Below are 24,864 nucleotides of genomic sequence, written 5' to 3'. Positions count from 1 at the left end.
CGGGAGGAGTCATGAAGTCTGTCCAGTACTTATCAGCTGCTGTATGTCCTGGAGGAGTCATGTAGTCTTTCCAGTACTTATCAGCTGCTGTATTTTCTGGAGGAGTCATGTAGTCTTTCCAGTACTGATCAGCTGCTGTATATCCTGGAGGAGTCATGTAGTCTTTCCAGTACTTATCAGCTGCTGTATGTCCAGGAGGAGTCATGTAGTCTTTCCAGTACTGATCAGCTGCTGTATATCCTGGAGGAGTCATGTAGTCTTTCCAGTACTGATCAGCTGCTGTATTTTCTGGAGGAGTCATGTAGTCTTTCCAGTACTTATCAGCTGCTGTATGTCCGGGAGGAGTCATGAAGTCTGTCCAGTACTTATCAGCTGCTGTATGTCCTGGAGGAGTCATGTAGTCTTTCCAGTACTTATCAGCTGCTGTATTTTCTGGAGGAGTCATGTAGTCTTTCCAGTACTGATCAGCTGCTGTATTTTCTGGAGGAGTCATGTAGTCTTTCCAGTACTTATCAGCTGCTGTATATCCTGGAGGAGTCATGTAGTCTTTCCAGTACTTATCAGCTGCTGTATGTCCTGGAGGAGTCATGTAGTCTTTCCAGTACTAATCAGCTGCTGTATGTCCTGGAGGAGTCATGTAATCTTTCCTGTACTTATCAACTGCTGTATGTCCTGGAGGAGTCATGTAGTCTTTCCAGTACTTATCAGCTGCTGTATGTCCTGGAGGAGTCATGTAGTCTTTCCAGTACTGATCAGCTGCTGTATGTCCTGGAGGAAGTCATGTTGTCTTCCCAGTACTTATCAGCTGCTGTATGTCCTGGAGGAGTCATGTAGTCTTTCCAGTACTGATCAGCTGCTGTATGCCCTGGAGGAATCATGTAGTCTTTCCAGTACTTATCAGCTGCTGTATGTCCTGGAGGAATCATGTAGTCTTTCCAGTACTTATCAGCTGCTGTATGTCCTGGAGAAGTCATGTAGTCTTTCCAGTACTTATCAGCTGCTGTATATCCTGGAGGAGTCATGTAGTCTTTCCTGTACTTATCAGCTGCTGTATGTCCTGGAGGAGTCATGTAGTCTTTCCAGTACTGATCAGCAGCTGTATGTCTTGGAGAAGTCATGTAGTCTTTCCAGTATTTATCAGCTGCTGTATGTCCTGGAGGAGTCATGTAGTCTTTCCTGTACTTATCAGCTGCTGTATGTCCTGGAGGAATCATGTAATCTTTCCAGTACTTATCAGCTGCTGTATGTCCTGGAGGAATCATGTAATCTTTCCAGTACTTATCAGCTGCTGTATGTCCTGGAGGAGTCATGTAGTCTTTCCAGTACTGATCAGCTGCTGTATGTCCTGGAGGAAGTCATGTAGTCTTTCCAGTACTGATCAGCTGCTGTATGTCCTGGAGGAGTCATGTAGTCTTTCCAGTACTTATCAGCTGCTGTATGTCCTGGAGGAATCATGTTGTCTTCCCAGTACTTATCATCTGCTGTATGTCCTGGAGGAGTCATGTAGTCTTTCCAGTACTTATCAGCTGCTGTATGTCCTGGAGGAATCATGTAGTCTTTCCAGTACTTATCAGCTGCTGTATGTCCTGGAGGAATCATGTAGTCTTTCCAGTACTTATCAGCTGCTGTATGTCCTGGAGAAGTCATGTAGTCTTTCCAGTACTTATCAGCTGCTGTATATCCTGGAGGAGTCATGTAGTCTTTCCTGTACTTATCAGCTGCTGTATGTCCTGGAGGAGTCATGTAGTCTTTCCAGTACTGATCAGCAGCTGTATGTCTTGGAGAAGTCATGTAGTCTTTCCAGTACTTATCAGCTGCTGTATGTCCTGGAGGAGTCATGTAGTCTTTCCTGTACTTATCAGCTGCTGTATGTCCTGGAGGAATCATGTAATCTTTCCAGTACTGATCAGCTGCTGTATGTCCTGGAGGAATCATGTAATCTTTCCAGTACTTATCAGCTGCTGTATGTCCTGGAGGAGTCATGTAGTCTTTCCAGTACTGATCAGCTGCTGTATGTCCTGGAGGAAGTCATGTAGTCTTTCCAGTACTGATCAGCTGCTGTATGTCCTGGAGGAGTCATGTAGTCTTTCCAGTACTTATCAGCTGCTGTATGTCCTGGAGGAATCATGTAGTCTTTCCAGTACTTATCAGCTGCTGTATGTCCTGGAGGAGTCATGTAGTCTTTCCAGTACTGATCAGCTGCTGTATGTCCTGGAGGAATCATGTAGTTTTTCCAGTACTGATCAGCTGCTGTATGTCCTGGAGAAGTCATGTAGTCTTTCCAGTACTTATCAGCTGCTGTATATCCTGGAGGAGTCATGTAGTCTTTCCTGTACTTATCAGCTGCTGTATGTCCTGGAGGAGTCATGTAGTCTTTCCAGTACTGATCAGCTGCTGTATGTCCTGGAGGAGTCATGTAGTCTTTCCAGTACTTATCAGCTGCTGTATGTCCTGGAGGGAGTCATGTAGTCTTTCCAGTACTGATCAGCTGCTGTATGTCCTGGAGGAGTCATGTAGTCTTTCCAGTACTTATCAGCTGCTGTATGTCCTGGAGGAGTCATGTAGTCTTTCCTGTACTTATCAGCTGCTGTATGTCCTGGAGGAATCATGTAATCTTTCCAGTACTTATCAGCTGCTGTATGTCCTGGAGGAATCATGTAATCTTTCCAGTACTTATCAGCTGCTGTATGCCCTGGAGGAGTCATGTAGTCTTTCCAGTACTGATCAGCTGCTGTATGTCCTGGAGGAAGTCATGTAGTCTTTCCAGTACTGATCAGCTGCTGTATGTCCTGGAGGAGTCATGTAGTCTTTCCAGTACTTATCAGCTGCTGTATGTCCTGGAGGAATCATGTTGTCTTCCCAGTACTTATCATCTGCTGTATGTCCTGGAGGAGTCATGTAGTCTTTCCAGTACTTATCAGCTGCTGTATGTCCTGGAGGAATCATGTAGTCTTTCCAGTACTTATCAGCTGCTGTATGTCCTGGAGGAATCATGTAGTCTTTCCAGTACTTATCAGCTGCTGTATGTCCTGGAGAAGTCATGTAGTCTTTCCAGTACTTATCAGCTGCTGTATATCCTGGAGGAGTCATGTAGTCTTTCCTGTACTTATCAGCTGCTGTATGTCCTGGAGGAGTCATGTAGTCTTTCCAGTACTGATCAGCAGCTGTATGTCTTGGAGAAGTCATGTAGTCTTTCCAGTACTTATCAGCTGCTGTATGTCCTGGAGGAGTCATGTAGTCTTTCCTGTACTTATCAGCTGCTGTATGTCCTGGAGGAATCATGTAATCTTTCCAGTACTGATCAGCTGCTGTATGTCCTGGAGGAATCATGTAATCTTTCCAGTACTTATCAGCTGCTGTATGTCCTGGAGGAGTCATGTAGTCTTTCCAGTACTGATCAGCTGCTGTATGTCCTGGAGGAAGTCATGTAGTCTTTCCAGTACTGATCAGCTGCTGTATGTCCTGGAGGAGTCATGTAGTCTTTCCAGTACTTATCAGCTGCTGTATGTCCTGGAGGAATCATGTAGTCTTTCCAGTACTTATCAGCTGCTGTATGTCCTGGAGGAGTCATGTAGTCTTTCCAGTACTGATCAGCTGCTGTATGTCCTGGAGGAATCATGTAGTTTTTCCAGTACTGATCAGCTGCTGTATGTCCTGGAGAAGTCATGTAGTCTTTCCAGTACTTATCAGCTGCTGTATATCCTGGAGGAGTCATGTAGTCTTTCCTGTACTTATCAGCTGCTGTATGTCCTGGAGGAGTCATGTAGTCTTTCCAGTACTGATCAGCTGCTGTATGTCCTGGAGGAGTCATGTAGTCTTTCCAGTACTTATCAGCTGCTGTATGTCCTGGAGGGAGTCATGTAGTCTTTCCAGTACTGATCAGCTGCTGTATGTCCTGGAGGAGTCATGTAGTCTTTCCAGTACTTATCAGCTGCTGTATGTCCTGGAGGGAGTCATGTAGTCTTTCCAGTACTTATCAGCTGCTGTTTGTCCTGGAGGAGTCATGTAGTCTTTCCAGTACTTTTCAGCTGCTGTATGTCCTGGAGGAGTCATGTAGTCTTTCCAGTACTGATCAGCTGCTGTATGTCCTGGAGGAGTCATGTAGTCTTTCCAGTACTGCTGTATACCCTGGAGGAGTCATGTACTGCTGTATACCCTGGAGGAGTCATGTAGTCTTTCCAGTCATATACTGTGCTCTCTTTTGCCACCTCTGTCCATATTAGAAACTGTGCTGTTGCTTGTGCTCTGGACACTTCCTGACACAGACAGAGGTGGCAGCAAAGAGTGCTGTGTCTGACTGCAAAGACTACATGACTTCCTTCAGAACATACAGCAGCTGATAAGTACTGGAAAGAATACATGACTTCCTCCAGGATATACAGCAGATGATAAATACTGGAAAGACTACATGACTTCCTCCAGGACATACAGCAGCTGATCAGTACTGGAAAGACAACATGACTCCTCCAGGACATACAGCAGCTGATCAGTACTGGAAAGACTATATGACTTCCACCAGGACATACAGCAGCTGATCAGTACTGGAAAGACTACATGACTCCTCCAGGACAAACAGCAGCTGATCAGTACTGGAAAGACTACATGATTCCTCCAGGACATACAGCAGCTGATAAGTACTGGAAAGACTACATGACTCCCTCCAGGACATACAGCAGCTGATAAGTACTGGAAAGACTACATGATTCCTCCAGGACATACAGCAGCTGATCAGTACTGGAAAGACTACATGACTCCCTCCAGGACATACAGCAGCTGATAAGTACTGGAAAGACTACATGACTCCTCCAGGACATACAGCAGCTGATCAGTACTGGAAAGACTACATGACTCCTCCAGAACATACAGCAGCTGATCAGTACTGGAAAGACTACATGACTCCTCCAGGACATACAGCAGCTGATCAGTACTGGAAAGACTACATGACTCCCCCAGGACATACAGCAGCTGATAAGTACTTTCAAGGTTTTAGATTTTTAAATAGAAGTAATTTACGATTTTGATTAACTAACTATTCTTGTAAAACTTACATTTTGTTTTCTTGGAGTACCCCTTTAAGTGACAAGTTCTTTCTTTGCTGTCAGTAAAAGGAAACAACTGCATGAATGCAACACATCAGCAGCACAAATCTATCTCCCCTCCTGATACGTTTGTTACAATGTGTTCGTGCAGGTGCACCTGCGACGGAACAGAAAACCGGAAGAGAGAACGCAGATGTGAACAGCGTCTAACAAAATCTCAGTTGTTGCATGTACACCTCCAGCTGGTGACAAACTACAACTCCCAGCATGTCCGCACAGCCAACGGCTGTCCGGACAAGCTGGGAGTTGTAGTTTGGCAACATCTGGAGGTGCACAGTTGGTCGCCCTCCATCATGGTTGCATGCACAAGTGTTTGATCTGGCACAATCCCCCAATGAGTACAGCAGACCCCCATAATAGAAGCTGTAGAACACCTTCCCTTCTGCAAAGCATCAGGGTCTTGTAAAAAAAAAAAAAAAATTTCTACTTCTTCATTTCCTATTATTCTGTATCAGAGGTCGTAACTCTGCTTTTCCAGAGCCCTGAATGACAGAACTGCACAGCCAGGCAGCTGAGCGCTTCTTGTTGACCCCTGTGGGTGTAAAAACAAGAGGTAGAACAAATTTTAGGGGGATGTTCCAGCTTCGGGAGTTTTAAGCTGCACCTGTACATATGATGGATGCCCCCGCCCGCCCATACATCTGTATGTGACTCCTCCGCCCAGCACTGACCTTACGGACAGCAACCATCACCCTGGCATATACCAACCCCAGGGACACGGGGGGATCCAGATCTCTGCAGTGTTGTCTCCCCGTTACCTGTACACAGCACCTATGGGTGTGCCCTGCGCCCAGCTCACCTGACATCTCAGAAAGTACCCAGCATGCCAAAGGGCGGATTACTATGTACAATGGTGAGAGCTGAAGAGATTAACCCCTGCTGGTACCAGGGAGAAGGATGGAGGAAACACTGTTATATTATATGACATTACACTGTTATATTATATGACATCACACTGTTATATTATACGACATCACACTGTTATATTATACGACGTCACACTGTTATATTATACGACGTCACACTGTTATATTATATGACGTCACACTGTTATATTATATGACGTCACACTGTTATATTATATGACGTCACACTGTTATATTATATGACGTCACACTGTTATATTATATGACGTCACACTGTTATATTATATGACGTCACACTGTTATATTATATGACGTCACACTGTTATATTATATGACGTCACACTGTTATATTATATGACGTCACACTGTTATATTATATGACGTCACACTGTTATATTATATGACGTCACACTGTTATATTATATGACGTCACACTGTTATATTATATGACGTCACACTGTTATATTATATGACGTCACACTTATATTATATGACGTCACACTGTTATGTTATATGACGTCACACTGTTATGTTATATGACGTCACACTGTTATATTATATGACGTCACACTGTTATATTATATGACGTCACACTGTTATATTATATGACGTCACACTGTTATATTATATGACGTCACACTGTTATATTATATGACGTCACACTGTTATATTATATGACGTCACACTGTTATATTATATGACGTCACACTGTTATATTATATGACGTCACACTGTTATATTATATGACGTCACACTGTTATATTATATGACGTCACACTGTTATATTATATGACGTCACACTGTTATATTATATGACGTCACACTGTTATATTATATGACGTCACACTGTTATATTATATGACGTCACACTGTTATATTATATGACGTCACACTGTTATATTATATGACGTCACACTGTTATATTATATGACGTCACACTGTTATATTATATGACGTCACACTGTTATATTATATGACGTCACACTGTTATATTATATGACGTCACACTGTTATATTATATGACGTCACACTGTTATATTATATGACGTCACACTGTTATGTTATATGACGTCACACTGTTATATTATATGACGTCACACTGTTATGTTATATGACGTCACACTGTTATGTTATATGACGTCACACTGTTATGTTATATGACGTCACACTGTTATGTTATATGATGTCACACTGTTATGTTATATGACGTCACACTGTTATGTTATATGACGTCACACTGTTATATTATATGACGTCACACTGTTATATTATATGACGTCACACTGTTATATTATATGACGTCACACTGTTATATTATATGACGTCACACTGTTATATTATATGACGTCACACTGTTATATTATATGACGTCACACTGTTATATTATATGACGTCACACTGTTATATTATATGACGTCACACTTATATGATGTCACACTGTTATATTATATTACGTCACACTGTTATATTATATGACGTCACACTTATATTATATGACGTCACACTGTTATATTATAGGACGTCACACTGTTATATTATATGACGTCACACTGTTATATTATATGACGTCACACTGTTATATTATATGACGTCACACTGTTATATTATATGACGTCACACTTATATGATGTCACACTGTTATATTATATTACGTCACACTGTTATATTATATGACGTCACACTGTTATATTATATGACGTCACACTGTTATATTATATGACGTCACACTGTTATATTATATGACGTCACACTGTTATATTATATGACGTCACACTGTTATATTATAGGACGTCACACTTATATGATGTCACACTGTTATATTATATGACGTCACACTGTTATATTATATGACGTCACACTGTTATATTATATGACGTCACACTGTTATATTATATGACGTCACACTGTTATATTATATGACGTCACACTGTTATATTATATGACGTCACACTGTTATATTATATGACGTCACACTGTTATATTATATGACGTCACACTGTTATATTATATGACGTCACACTGTTATATTATATGACGTCACACTGTTATATTATATGACGTCACACTGTTATATTATATGACGTCACACTGTTATATTATATGACGTCACACTGTTATATTATATGACGTCACACTGTTATATTATATGACGTCACACTGTTATATTATATGAAGTCACACTGTTATATTATATGACGTCACACTGTTATATTATATGACGTCACACTGTTATATTATATGACGTCACACTGTTATATTATATGACGTCACACTGTTATATTATATGACGTCACACTGTTATATTATATGACGTCACACTGTTATATTATATGACTTCACACTTATATGATGTCACACTGTTATATTATATGACGTCACACTGTTATATTATATGACGTCACACTGTTATATTATATGACGTCACACTGTTATATTATATGACGTCACACTGTTATATTATATGACGTCACACTGTTATATTATATGACGTCACACTTATATGATGTCACACTGTTATATTATATGACGTCACACTGTTATATTATATGACGTCACACTTATATTATATGACGTCACGCTGTTATATTATATGACGTCACACTGTTATATTATATGACGTCACACTGTTATATTATATGACGTCACACTGTTATATTATATGACGTCACACTGTTATATTATATGACGTCACACTTATATGATGTAACACTGTTATATTATATGACGTCACACTGTTATATTATATGACGTCACACTGTTATATTATATGACGTCACACTGTTATATTATATGACGTCACACTGTTATATTATATGACGTCACACTGTTATATTATATGACGTCACACTGTTATATTATATGACGTCACACTGTTATATTATATGACGTCACACTGTTATATTATATGACGTCACACTGTTATATTATATGACGTCACACTGTTATATTATATGACGTCACACTGTTATATTATATGACGTCACACTGTTATATTATATGACGTCACACTGTAATATTATATGACGTCACACTGTTATATTATATGACGTCACACTGTTATATTATATGAAGTCACACTTATATGATGTCACACTGTTATATTATATGACGTCACACTGTTATATTATATGACGTCACACTGTTATATTATATGACGTCACACTGTTATATTATATGACGTCACACTGTTATATTATATGACATCACACTTATATTATATGACATCACACTTATATTATATGACATCACACTGTTATATTATATGACGTCACACTGTTATATTATATGACGTCACACTTATATTATATGACATCACACTTATATTATATGACATCACACTTATATTATATGACGTCACACTGTTCTATTATATGACATCACACTTATATTATATGACATCACACTGTTATATTATATGACGTCACACTGTTATATTATACGACGTCACACTGTTATATTATACGACGTCACACTGTTATATTATATGACGTCACACTGTTATATTATACGACATCACATTGTTATATTATATGACGTCACACTGTTATATTATATGACGTCACACTGTTATATTATATGACGTCACACTGTTATATTATACGACATCACACTGTTATATTATATGACGTCACACTGTTATATTATATGACGTCACATTGTTATATTATATGACGTCACACTGTTATATTATATGACGTCACACTGTTATATTATATGACGTCACACTGTTATATTATACGACGTCACACTGTTATATTATATGACGTCACACTGTTATATTATACGACGTCACACTGTTATATTATATGACGTCACACTGTTATATTATATGACGTCACACTGTTATATTATATGACATCACACTTATATTATATGACGTCACACTGTTATATTATATGACGTCACACTGTTATATTATATGACGTCACACTGTTATATTATATGACGTCACACTGTTATATTATATGACGTCACACTGTTATATTATATGACGTCACACTGTTCTATTATATGACGTCACACTGTTATATTATATGACGTCACACTGTTATATTATATGACGTCACACTGTTATATTATATGACGTCACACTGTTATATTATATGACGTCACACTGTTATATTATATGACGTCACACTGTTATATTATATGACGTCACACTGTTATATTATATGACGTCACACTGTTATATTATATGACGTCACACTGTTATATTATATGAAGTCACACTGTTATATTATATGACGTCACACTGTTATATTATATGACGTCACACTGTTATATTATATGACGTCACACTGTTATATTATATGACGTCACACTGTTATATTATATGACGTCACACTGTTATATTATATGACGTCACACTGTTATATTATATGACTTCACACTTATATGATGTCACACTGTTATATTATATGACGTCACACTGTTATATTATATGACGTCACACTGTTATATTATATGACGTCACACTTATATGATGTCACACTGTTATATTATATGACGTCACACTTATATGATGTCACACTGTTATATTATATGACGTCACACTGTTATATTATATGACGTCACACTGTTATATTATATGACGTCACACTGTTATATTATATGACGTCACACTGTTATATTATATGACGTCACACTGTTATATTATATGACGTCACACTGTTATATTATATGACGTCACACTGTTATATTATATGACGTCACACTGTTATATTATATGACGTCACACTGTTATATTATATGACGTCACACTGTTATATTATATGACGTCACACTGTAATATTATATGACGTCACACTGTTATATTATATGACGTCACACTGTTATATTATATGAAGTCACACTTATATGATGTCACACTGTTATATTATATGACGTCACACTGTTATATTATATGACGTCACACTTATATGATGTCACACTGTTATATTATATGACGTCACACTGTTCTATTATATGATGTCACACTGTTATATTATATGACGTCACACTGTTATATTATATGACGTCACACTGTTATATTATATGACGTCACACTGTTATATTATATGACGTCACACTGTTATATTATATGACATCACACTTATATTATATGACATCACACTTATATTATATGACATCACACTGTTATATTATATGACATCACACTTATATTATATGACATCACACTTATATTATATGACGTCACACTGTTCTATTATATGACATCACACTTATATTATATGACATCACACTGTTATATTATATGACGTCACACTGTTATATTATACGACATCACACTGTTATATTATACGACGTCACACTGTTATATTATATGACGTCACACTGTTATATTATACGACATCACATTGTTATATTATATGACGTCACACTGTTATATTATATGACGTCACACTGTTATATTATATGACGTCACACTGTTATATTATACGACATCACACTGTTATATTATATGACGTCACACTGTTATATTATATGACGTCACACTGTTATATTATATGACGTCACATTGTTATATTATATGACGTCACACTGTTATATTATATGACGTCACACTGTTATATTATATGACGTCACATTGTTATATTATATGACGTCACACTGTTATATTATACGACATCACACTGTTATATTATATGACGTCACATTGTTATATTATATGACGTCACACTGTTATATTATATGACATCACACTGTTATATTATATGACGTCACACTGTTATATTATATGACATCACACTTATATTATATGACGTCACACTGTTATATTATATGACGTCACACTGTTATATTATATGACGTCACACTGTTATATTATATGACGTCACACTGTTATATTATATGACGTCACACTGTTATATTATATGACGTCACACTGTTATATTATATGACGTCACACTGTTATATTATATGACATCACACTGTTATATTATATGACGTCACACTGTTATATTATATGACATCACACTTATATTATATGACGTCACACTGTTATATTATATGACGTCACACTGTTATATTATATGACGTCACACTGTTATATTATATGACGTCACACTGTTATATTATATGACGTCACACTGTTATATTATATGACGTCACACTGTTATATTATATGACGTCACACTGTTCTATTATATGACGTCACACTGTTATATTATATGACGTCACACTGTTATATTATATGACGTCACACTGTTATATTATATGACGTCACACTGTTATATTATATGACATCACACTTATATTATATGACCTCACACTGTTATATTATATGACCTCACACTGTTATATTATATGACATCACACTTATATTATATGACGTCACACTGTTATGTTATATGACCTCACACTGTTATATTATATGACGTCACACTGTTATATTATATGACGTCACACTGTTATATTATATGACGTCACACTGTTATATTATATGACGTCACACTGTTATATTATATGACGTCACACTGTTATGTTATATGACGTCACACTGTTATGTTATATGACGTCACACTGTTATGTTATATGACGTCACACTGTTATGTTATATGACGTCACACTGTTATGTTATATGACGTCACACTGTTATGTTATATGACGTCACACTGTTATGTTATATGACGTCACACTGTTATATTATATGACGTCACACTGTTATATTATATGACGTCACACTGTTATATTATATGACGTCACACTGTTATATTATATGACGTCACACTGTTATATTATATGACGTCACACTGTTATATTATATGACGTCACACTGTTATATTATATGACGTCACACTGTTATATTATATGACGTCACACTTATATGATGTCACACTGTTATATTATATGACGTCACACTGTTATATTATATGACATCACACTTATATTATATGACATCACACTTATATTATATGACGTCACACTGTTCTATTATATGACATCACACTTATATTATATGACATCACACTGTTATATTATATGACGTCACACTGTTATATTATACGACATCACACTGTTATATTATACGACATCACATTGTTATATTATATGACGTCACACTGTTATATTATATGATGTCACACTGTTATATTATATGACGTCACACTGTTATATTATATGACGTCACACTGTTATATTATATGATGTCACACTGTTATATTATATGACGTCACACTGTTATATTATATGACGTCACACTGTTATATTATATGACGTCACACTGTTATATTATATGACGTCACACTGTTATATTATATGACATCACACTTATATTATATGACGTCACACTTATATTATATGACATCACACTGTTATATTATATGACGTCACACTGTTATATTATATGACGTCACACTGTTATATTATACGACATCACACTGTTATATTATATGACGTCACATTGTTATATTATATGACGTCACACTGTTATGTTATATGACGTCACACTGTTATATTATATGACGTAACATTGTTATATTATATGACGTCACACTGTTATATTATATGACGTCACACTGTTATATTATATGACGTCACACTGTTATATTATATGACATCACACTTATATTATATGACGTCACACTGTTATGTTATATGACCTCACACTGTTATATTATATGACGTCACACTGTTATATTATATGACGTCACACTGTTATATTATATGACATCACACTTATATTATATGACCTCACACTGTTATATTATATGACATCACACTTATATGACGTCACACTGTTATATTATATGACGTCACACTGTTATGTTATATGACCTCACACTGTTATATTATATGACGTCACACTGTTATATTATATGACGTCACACTGTTATATTATATGACGTCACACTGTTATATTATATTACGTCACACTGTTATATTATATGACGTCACACTGTTATATTATATGACGTCACACTGTTATATTATATGATGTCACACTGTTATATTATATAACGTCACACTGTTATATTATATGACGTCACACTGTTATATTATATGACATCACACTGTTATATTATATGACGTCACACTTATATTATATGACGTCTCACTGTTATATTATATGACGTCACACTGTTATATTATATGACGTCACACTGTTATATTACGTCACACTGTTATATTATATGACGTCACACTGTTATATTACGTCACACTACACGTTACAATATTAATCGGTTCCAGGACGACCATTGTATGTTGAGGCGCCTGGTAATTGGTTCTGAAGCCACCGAAATGTCATCCAAAAATAGGAAAAAGTGAGGATTAAACCAAACCAAGTAGATAACTAATACAGATAAAGCAAGTCGTTACATATAAAAGTAATAACGATCTGCTGGGGCTGTAATCACTGTCTATGTAGAGGACAGGAGCCTCTTCAGAGTCCTGTACAGAACACATTGTCCAAAAAAAGTAACACGGAGCCGCCCTCACCTGGTGTCCATAGGAGCAGCTAACCGTGTCATAGGTTAAGAGTAGTACAGAACATGTAATACCTCCCTGTACTGTAGGGGGCGCTACCAGACAGGAATTCAGTGCATACGCTGCAGTAATACCGGGGTTTTACTAGTGAAATGCCCATTCTGATTGGTCGCTTCTTCCAGCCATTGACACGTTTCGCAGGGCTGGACTGTCTGTACATTGTATGTTGAGTCTTGTTTCAAGTTACAATGGTCCAGAAAATAACAGAAAAGACCATTGTATGCTGAAACTATTGTATGTTGAGGCCATTGTAGTTGAGGGATCACTGTATATTGTATGATCTTCCTGACGAGCCATTTCTCCATTTATACTATGTTACAGATTCCTATTACAGCTTGGTGTAAAGTTCGGAGCAGATTATGCACTAAAATCAGCGCCAATATTCGCCATGTGAATGAGGCCTAAATGATTGCGGAATTCCCACCACATGTGACCACGTCCTCAGGATTTTAGACTTTTCTAGGACAGTCTGCTAATCTAGCATCTGACACTGTTATATTACATTATATTGCAGGTATTGAAAAACTACAACTCCCATCATGACCCGACCAACCTGTGGCTTCCAGGCTACTGCAAAAACTACAAACTTAAACATGATGGGAGCTGTTCATTTTGCTGTAGAGCCACAGGTTGGGGGACAATGACCTCCTTGATCACTGTCACATACACTTCTTGGCAATGCTGGGAGTTGTAGTTTGGCAGGCTGACAGTGCTCTCTAGGTGTTGTAGTTCTGAAGGCTGTTGGGACATGCTGGGAGTTGTAGTCCGGCAGGCTGACAGTGCTCTCTAGGTGTTGTAGTTCTGAAGGCTGTTGGGACATGCTGGGAGTTGTAGTTTGGCAGGCTGACAGTGCTCTCTAGGTGTTGTAGTTCTGAAGGCTGTTGGGGCATGCTGGGAGTTGTAGTTTGGCAGGCTGACAGTGCTCTCTAGGTGTTGTAGGTCTGAAGGCTGTTGGGAGATGTTGGGAGTTGTAGTTTGGCAGGCTGACAGTGCTCTCTAGATGTTGTAGTTTTGTAGACTGTTGGGGCATGCTGGGAGTTGTAGTTTGGAAGCTGACAGTGCTCTCTAGGTGTTGTAGTTCTGAAGGCTGTTGGGACATGCTGGGAGTTGTAGTCTGGCAGGCTGACAGTGCTCTCTAGGTGTTGTAGTTCTGAAGGCTGTTGGGAGATGTTGGGAGTTGTAGTTTGGCAGGCTGACCGTGCTCTCTATGTGTTATAGTTCTGAAGGCTGTCGGGGCATGCTGGGAGTTGTAGTATTGCAGGCTGTTGGGGCATGCTGGGAGTTGTAGTTTGGCAGGCTGACAGTGCTCTCTAGGTGTTGTAGTATTGCAGGCTGTTGGGACATGCTGGGAGTTGTAGTTTGGCAGGCTGACAGTGCTCTCTAGGTGTTGTAGTTCTGAAGGCTGTTGGGGCATGCTGGGAGTTGTAGTCCGGCAGGCTGACAGTGCGCTCTAGGTGTTGTAATTCTGAAGGCTGTCGGGACATGTTGGGAGTTGTAGTTTGGCAGGCTGACAGTGCTCTCTAGGTGTTGTAGTTCTGAAGGCTGTCGGGACATGTTGGGAGTTGTAGTTTGGCAGGCTGACCGTGCTCTTTATGTGTTGTAGTTCTGAAGGCTGTCGGGGCATGCTGGGAGTTGTAGTATTGCAGGCTGTTGGGGCATGCTGGGAGTTGTAGTTTGGCAGGCTGACAGTGCTCTCTAGGTGTTGTAGTATTGCAGGCTATTGGGACATGCTGGGAGTTGTAGTTTGGCAGGCTGACAATTCTCTCTAGGTGTTGTAGTTCTGAAGGCTGTTGGGGCATGCTGGGAGTTGTAGTTTGGCAGGCTGACAGTGCTCTCTAGGTGTTGTAATTCTGAAGGCTGTCGGGACATGTTGGGAGTTGTAGTTTGGCAGGCTGACAGTGCTCTCTAGGTGTTGCAGTTCTGAAGGCTGTTGGGGCATGCTGGGAGTTGTAGTCTGGCAGGCTGACAGTGCTCTCTAGGTGTTGTAGTTCTGAAGGCTGTCGGGACATGTTGGGAGTTGTAGTTTGGCAGGCTGAAAGTGCCCTCTAGGTGTTGCATTCTGAAGGCTGTCGGGGCATGCTGGAAGTTGTAGTCCGGCAAGCTGACAGTGCCCTCTAGGTGTTGCATTCTGAAGGCTGTCGGGGCATGCTGGAAGTTGTAGTCCGGCAAGCTGACAGTGCCCTCTAGGTGTTGCATTCTGAAGGCTGTCGGGGCATGTTGGGAGTTGTAGTTTGGCAGGCTGACAGTGCTCTCTAGGTGTTGCAGTTCTGAAGGCTGTTGGAGCATGCTGGGAGTTGTAGTCTGAAAGCTGACAGTGCTCTCTAGGTGTAGTCCGTCGGGGCATGCTGCGAGTTGTGGTTTTGCACTAGCTAAAAAGCCACAAGTTGAGAGACAATGATCTAAGACAGTGTTGCCCAACCAGGGTGCCTCCAGCTGTTGCAAAACTACAACTCCCTGCAAGCCCGGACAGCCATTGGCTGTCCGGGCATGCTGGGAGTTGTAGTTTTGCAACAGCTTGAGGCAACCTAGTTATGTGGTGGAGGGAGCAGGGTCCACAGCAGCACAGAGTCAGGGTTAGGGTTGTCAGTGTGAGGATACATAGCTTGAAGCTTCTACAGAATTTGTTTGGATTCTGTCATAACTCTAGGACACATGTGCAGCGGACATTTTTGTGTATTAGTTGACATAGGTGGCAAACCAAGAAGGTAAAATACCCCCAATTTTATAAACAGCTGTGTATTGCAGGTGCACCCCTGTATTATGGCGGGGCCCTTTAAGAACGCTCCATTCATTTCATATACAAATTCCTGTTCCAAATGATTTCGCCTCAGGACAGGAGAGGAAAGTAATTGTGGAGCAGAATGGCGGCGAGCAGACGATTGTGGCGAGGCCTAATGACACGATAATTTGTCAGGCTGAGAAAAGGCTTCATGTAATGCAAGAAACACCACAAACATGATGAATGGGATTAACGCGTTTCACAACCTGACGTCCCCGGAGGCTACGAGAGCCGCGCACATTTACATAAGGTGATTCAGCGAGTTCACGGAAGAATCACAGGTTCTCTAAAAGGAGAATCAAACAGGACGGCTTAAGTTACGGCGCCGATTACCACAGTCTGGGGCGGGAGCGGGGGAAAGGTAGAATGAACGTCTACACAGGAGCTGACCGGTCTGTCACTATCTCTATAGTCCTGTAATCTGACACTTTGGGGTCCTCGTCCTGACTACCCAGGTGCAATCGTTCTGCAGGAATATAGGCCCATGTGGACAGGATCAGCGCACATTAGATGGAGACTCTGAACAGCCCCGTTCTGCCTCACCCCGGAGATGTCTATAGGATTAGGATCTGGGGACTGCGAAGAACTTACAGTCCTGTTCCTGCAGATCAGTGGTCTCCAAACTGTGGCCCTCTAGATGTTGCAAAACTACAACTTCCAGCATGCCCAGACAGCCGACCCAAGTGAATGGTGCATTGTCCTATTGACTGCCATGGTGCTATGGAGGAATTAACTTATTTGGCCACAATGCTTAGATAATCCCTAATGTACAGACGACCATCCATAAGATGCAAGAGACAGGATGCATTCCCGGCACTGATCAGCTGCTGTATGTCCTGGAGGAGTCATGTAGTCTTTCCAGTACTGATCAGCTGCTGTATGTCCTGGAGGAGTCATGTAGTCTTCCCAGTACTTATCAGCTGCTGTATATCCTGGAGGAAGTCATGTAGTCTTTCCAGTACTGATCAGCTGCTGTATATCCTGGAGGAAGTCATGTAGTCTTTCCAGTACTTATCAGCTGCTGTATATCCTGGAGGAGTCATGTAGTCTTTCCAGTACTTATCAGCTGCTGTATATCCTGGAGGAGTCATGTAGTCTTTCCAGTACTGATCAGCTGCTGTATGTCCTGGAGGAATCATGTAGTCTTTCCAGTACTTATCAGCTGCTGTATATCCTGGAGGAGTCATGTAGTCTTTCCAGTACTGATCAGCTGCTGTATACCCTGGAGGAGTCATGTAGTCTTTCCAGTACTGATCAGCTGCTGTATGTCCTGGAGGAGTCATGTAGTCTTTCCAGTACTTATCAGCTGCTGTATGTTCTGGAGGAGTCATGTAGTCTTTCCAGTACTTATCAGCTGCTGTATGTCCTGGAGGAGTCATGTAGTCTTCCCAGTACTTATCAGCTGCTGTATGTCCTGGAGGAGTCATGTAGTCTTTCCAGTACTTATCAGCTGCTGTATGTTCTGGAGGAGTCATGTAGTCTTTCCAGTACTTATCAGCTGCTGTATATCATGGAGGAGTCATGTAGTCTTTCCAGTACTTATCAGCTGCTGTATGTCCTGGAGGAAGTCATGTAGTCTTTCCAGTACTTATCGGCTGCTGTATATCCTGGAGGAATCATGTAGTCTTTCCAGTACTTATCAGCTGCTGTATGTCCTGGAGGAAGTCATGTAGTCTTTCCAGTACTGATCAGCTGCTGTATGTCCTGGAGGAGTCATGTAGTCTTTCCAGTACTGATCAGCTGCTGTATGTCCGGGAGGAGTCATGTAGTCTTTCCAGTATTTATCAGCTGCTGTATGTCCTGGAGGAAGTCATGTAGTCTTTCCAGTACTGATCAGCTGCTGTATGTCCTGGAGGAAGTCATGTAGTCTTTCCAGTACTGATCAGCTGCTGTATATCCTGGAGGAAGTCATGTAGTCTTTCCAGTACTTATCAGCTGCTGTATATCCTGGAGGAGTCATGTAGTCTTTCCAGTACTTATCAGCTGCTGTATATCCTGGAGGAGTCATGTAGTCTTTCCAGTACTGATCAGCTGCTGTATGTCCTGGAGGAATCATGTAGTCTTTCCAGTACTTATCAGCTGCTGTATATCCTGGAGGAGTCATGTAGTCTTTCCAGTACTGATCAGCTGCTGTATACCCTGGAGGAGTCATGTAGTCTTTCCAGTACTGATCAGCTGCTGTATGTCCTGGAGGAGTCATGTAGTCTTTCCAGTACTTATCAGCTGCTGTATGTTCTGGAGGAGTCATGTAGTCTTTCCAGTACTTATCAGCTGCTGTATGTCCTGGAGGAGTCATGTAGTCTTCCCAGTACTTATCAGCTGCTGTATGTCCTGGAGGAGTCATGTAGTCTTTCCAGTACTTATCAGCTGCTGTATGTTCTGGAGGAGTCATGTAGTCTTTCCAGTACTTATCAGCTGCTGTATATCATGGAGGAGTCATGTAGTCTTTCCAGTACTTATCAGCTGCTGTATGTCCTGGAGGAAGTCATGTAGTCTTTCCTGTACTGATCAGCTGCTGTATGTTCTGGAGGAGTCATGTAGTCTTTCCAGTACTTATCAGCTGCTGTATGTCCTGGAGGAAGTCATGTAGTCTTTCCTGTACTGATCAGCTGCTGTATGTTCTGGAGGAGTCATGTAGTCTTTCCAGTACTTATCAGCTGCTGTATGTCCTGGAGGAAGTCATGTAGTCTTTCCTGTACTGATCAGCTGCTGTATGTCCTGGAGGAGTCATGTAGTCTTTCCAGTACTTATCAGCTGCTGTATGTCCTGGAGGAAGTCATGTAGTCTTTCCAGTACTTATCGGCTGCTGTATATCCTGGAGGAATCATGTAGTCTTTCCAGTACTTATCAGCTGCTGTATGTCCTGGAGGAAGTCATGTAGTCTTTCCAGTACTGATCAGCTGCTGTATGTCCTGGAGGAGTCATGTAGTCTTTCCAGTACTGATCAGCTGCTGTATGTCCGGGAGGAGTCATGTAGTCTTTCCAGTATTTATCAGCTGCTGTATGTCCTGGAGGAAGTCATGTAGTCTTTCCAGTACTGATCAGCTGCTGTATGTCCTGGAGGAAGTCATGTAGTCTTTCCAGTACTTATCAGCTGCTGTATATCCTGGAGGAATCATGTAGTCTTTCCAGTACTCATTAGCTGCTGTATGTCCTGGAGGAGTCATGTAGTCTTTTCAGTACTGATCAGCTGCTGTATGTCCTGGAGGAGTCATTTAGTCTTTCCAGTACTGATCAGCTGCTGTATGTCCTGGAGGAATCATGTAGTCTTTCCAGTACTTATCAGCTGCTGTATGTCCTGGAGGAAGTCATGTAGTCTTTCCAGTACTGATCAGCTGCTGTATGTCCTGGAGGAGTCATGTAGTCTTTCCAGTACTGATCAGCTGCTGTATGTCCTGGAGGAAGTCATGTAGTCTTTCCAGTACTGATCAGCTGCTGTATGTCCTGGAGGAAGTCAAGTAGTCTTTTCATTCAGACACTGTGCTCTCTGCTGCCATCTCTGCCTGTGGTGTCTGGAACTGTTCAGAGCAGGAGCAAATACCCATAACAAATATTTCCTGCTCTGGACAGTTCCTGAAATGGACAGAGGTGACAGCAGAGAGCAACATCTCTGACCGGAAAGACTAAATGACTTCCTCCAGTACATAGAGCAGCTGATAAGTACTGGCAAGACTACATGACTCCTCCAGGACATACAGCAGCTGATCAGTACAGGAAAGACTACATGACTCCTCCAGGACATACAGCAGCTGATAAGTACTGGAAAGACTACATGACTCCTCCAGGACATACAGCAGCTGATAAGTACAGGAAAGACTACATGACTCCTCCAGGGCATACAGCAGCTGATAAGTACTGGAAAGACTACATGACTCCTCCAGGACATACAGCAGCTGATCAGTACTGGAAAGACTACATGACTCCTCCAGGACATACAGCAGCTGATACGTACTGGAAAGACTACATGACTCCTCCAGGACATTCAGCAGCTGATAAGTACTGGAAAGACTACATGACTCCTCCAGGACATACAGCAGCTGATCAGTACTGGAAAGACTACATGACTCCTCCAGGACATACAGCAGCTGATACGTACTGGAAAGACTACATGACTCCTCCAGGACATTCAGCAGCTGATAAGTACTGGAAAGACTACATGACTCCTCCAGGACATACAGCAGCTGATAAGTACTGGAAATACTAAATGACTTCCTCCAGCGCATACAGCAGCTGAAAAGTACTTGAAAACTATATGCCTTTCTCCAGGTCATACAGCAGCTGATAAGTACTGGAAAGATTCAGGTTTTTAACTAGAAGTAACATACAACTCCATTACATTTTCTGGCACCAGTTGACTTGAAAATCTTATTTTATCTCTGGAGTACCCCTTAAGGGCAGATGCCCGGACATGGTCAGGATAGCGGTCGGGCCTGTGCTCATTGAGATGACGCTGATTTGCTTTGTTGGCTGGGATCGCCCTTGTAGCCTAATGTTTTAGGAATATATGGTCAGTTTTCTGTGACTTTCACAGCCTGGGTGACACTGACTCCTCTACAGAGACTTCATGGCACTGGGCAGGGATGAGGGTCACTGTATTACAGGCAGTATCTCTGCTCCCTGGATACTGAGCTCAGCGTGCACCATTGTTCTGCCCTATAGTTATGTCTACAAAGGCTTCCTGCTCAGCAGATACGAGCCGCAGCCTTCCGAGAGCTGTCATTCAGGACGAAGAGAGTGCTGACAGCAGAGAGACCACAGGTGACTCAACCCAATGTGTCAGAGAATGTCATAATCGCCAGGGGAAAGGCGGCTCCAAGTATCTAAGACAGTGATGTGTGATACTGCGACACCATGTTCACTATCAACCCATTCCTATATGTGGAAATACAGTATGGTCCCCAGTCTATGGAGTCATTCCGGATAAGTGGAGATACATTATGGTCCTATAGAAAGTTATGGAGTCATTCAGGATCTGTGGAGATACATTATGGTCCTATAGAAGTCTATGGGGTCATTCAGGATCTGTGGAGATACATTATGGTCCTATAGAAGTCTATGGGGTCATTCAGGATCTGTGGAGATACATTATGGTCCTATAGAAGTCTATGGGGTCATTCAGGATTTGTGGAGATACATTATGGTCCTATAGCAGTCTATGGGGTCATTCAGGATCTGTGGAGATACATTATGGTCCTATAGAAAGTTATGGGGTCATTCAGGATCTGTGGAGATACATTATGGTCCTATAGAAGGCCATAGATCATATTTAGAATCAATGGAGATACAGTATGGTTCTATAGAAGGTAATGGAGTCATTCAGGATCTGTGGAGATACATTATGATCCTATAGAAGGTTATGGAGTCATTCAGGATCTGTGGAGATACATTATGATCCTATAGAAGGTTATGGGGTCATTCAGGATCTGTGGAGATACATTATGGTCCTATAGAAGGTAATGGAGTCATTCAGGATCTGTGGAGATACATTATGGTCATATAGAAGGTTATGGGGTAATTCAGGATCTGTGGAGATACATTATGGTCCTATAGAAGGTAATGGAGTCATTCAGGATCTGTGGAAATACAGTATGGTCCTATAGAATGTTATGGAGTCATTCAGGATCTGTGGAGATACATTATGATCCTATAGAAGGTTATTGAGTCATTCAGGATCTGTGGAGATACAGTACGGTCCTATAGCAGTCTATGGGGTCAGTCAGGATCTGTGGAGATACATTATGGTCCTATAGAAGGTAATGGAGTCATTCAGGATTTGTTGAGATAAATTATGGTCCTATAGAAAGTTATGGAGTCATTCAGGATCTGTGGAGATACATTATGGTCCTATAGAAGGTTATGGAGTCATTCAGGATCTGTGGTGATACATTATGGTCCTATAGAAGGCTATAGATCATATTTAGAATCAATGGAGATACATTATGGTCCTATAGAAAGTTATGGGATCATTCAGGATCTGTGGAGATACATTATGGTCCTATAGAAAGTTATGGGGTAATTCAGGATCTGTGGAGATACATTATGGTCCTATAGCAGTCTATGGGGTCATTCAGGATCTGTTGAGATACATTATGGTCCTATAGCAGTCTATGGGGTCATTCAGGATCTGTGGAGATACAGTATGGTCCTATAGAAGGCTATAGATCATATTTAGAATCAATGGGGATACAGTATGGTTCTATAGCAAACTATGGTGCCATATTTAGGATCTATAGAAATACGGTAAGGTTCTATAGCAGGCTATACCGTTTCCCTCCTCACAGTCCTGACATGTGTCACCTCCAGCCTAAAGACATGACAGATCCCTCTGACTCACACAATGCAGACAGCATGGAATGCTATAACAGACATGCCCGGCAGTACTGCTTAGTAGACATGGCTGTCCCTGCCTTGATTTACCGTATAAAATGCAGTGAGACATGTGGAACGCTTCCTGGACCGGCGCCAGGTCATCAGATGTTTTTAACATAAATTTCTTCATAGGGAAAGTATGCTGCAGAGGAGACATCTGATATACAGGGGATAGTTGTATAAAAGAGGCCAATTACAGAACACGGAAGAGGAGGGTCCAGACAAAGTGCAAGCTCTATAGCCCAGGGACTCAAAGGCCACCCACCGCAGTCCATGGCCAAATATCTAATGCAGTGTTCACCAACCTGTGGCTCTCCAGTTGTTTCTAAACTACAAATCTCATCATGCACTGACAGCTGAATGGGCATGTTGGGAGTTGGAGGTTTGCAACAGCTAGTGAGCCACAGGTTAGGTTAGTGTATGATGGGAGATGTAATTTTGCAACAGCTAGTCAGGGCATAATGGGAATTGTAGTTCTGCGACAGCTAGGGAGTCAAAAGTTTGTTAGGGCATTATGGGAGTTGTAGTTTTGCAACAGCTGGAGAATCACAGGTTGATCAGGGCATTATGGGAATTGTAGTATTGCAACAGCTAGAGCCTAAAATTACCGACTTTGCATGCATGCTGGGAGTTGCAGTTCTGCAACATCTGGGAGGTCCACACTTTAGAGACCACTGAGCTATAGAGTCACAGATTGGTCACTGCACAACAGGAGTTGTAGTTTTGCAACAGATGGAGAAACACAGTATGGAGAACACTGATCTATGGGGTTGTTGTTCTGTACACCAAAGATTTAGCATCTTCTCCAGCTCATCCTCTTCATTAAATAGATGTTGTCCTTACCGTTCCAGAGTATCCCGCGGGATCCTACAGCCGCCAGCAGTTTGAGGGATGGCTGCGTTTTTGTTGGCGGTCATGGTCATCGCTGCCCTTTGTGGACCTATGTACCTGCGATGAAAACAAAAGCAAGTGAATTAGACGCTGTTCACATTACATAACATTATAGATTACAATTATATTATAGATTACATAACATTACACATTATACATAACATTACATTATAGATTACATTACATTATACATAACATTACATTATAGATTACATAACATTACACATTATACATAACATTACATTATAGATTACATTACATTATAGATAACATTACATATACATAACATTACATTATACATTACATTACATTATAGATAACATTACATTATAGATAACATTACATTATAGATTACATTACATTATAGATTACA

The 24,864-nt window shown here is 40.5% G+C and overlaps 1 protein-coding gene across 1 annotated transcript in view; it reads right to left on the bottom strand.

Annotated features, from left to right (window-relative positions):
* DENND2B (DENN domain containing 2B) overlaps window positions 1-24,544 on the bottom strand; it is an 80,694-nt gene extending 56,150 nt beyond the window's left edge. Inside the window, exon 1 of the mRNA XM_056554377.1 lies at window positions 24,444-24,544. Coding sequence (XP_056410352.1) covers window positions 24,444-24,523 — 80 coding nt within the window. The 5' untranslated portion in view covers window positions 24,524-24,544. The remainder of the gene's footprint in view (window positions 1-24,443) is intronic.
* Between the last annotated feature and the right edge of the window lie 320 nt (window positions 24,545-24,864).

Source organism: Hyla sarda, unplaced genomic scaffold (assembly GCF_029499605.1).
Source record: "Hyla sarda isolate aHylSar1 unplaced genomic scaffold, aHylSar1.hap1 scaffold_69, whole genome shotgun sequence".
In the NCBI taxonomy this organism is placed as follows: Eukaryota; Metazoa; Chordata; class Amphibia; order Anura; family Hylidae; genus Hyla; species Hyla sarda.
The sequence above is the reverse complement of the archived record's forward strand: the minus strand, read 5'-3'. Positions and strand labels throughout refer to the sequence as shown.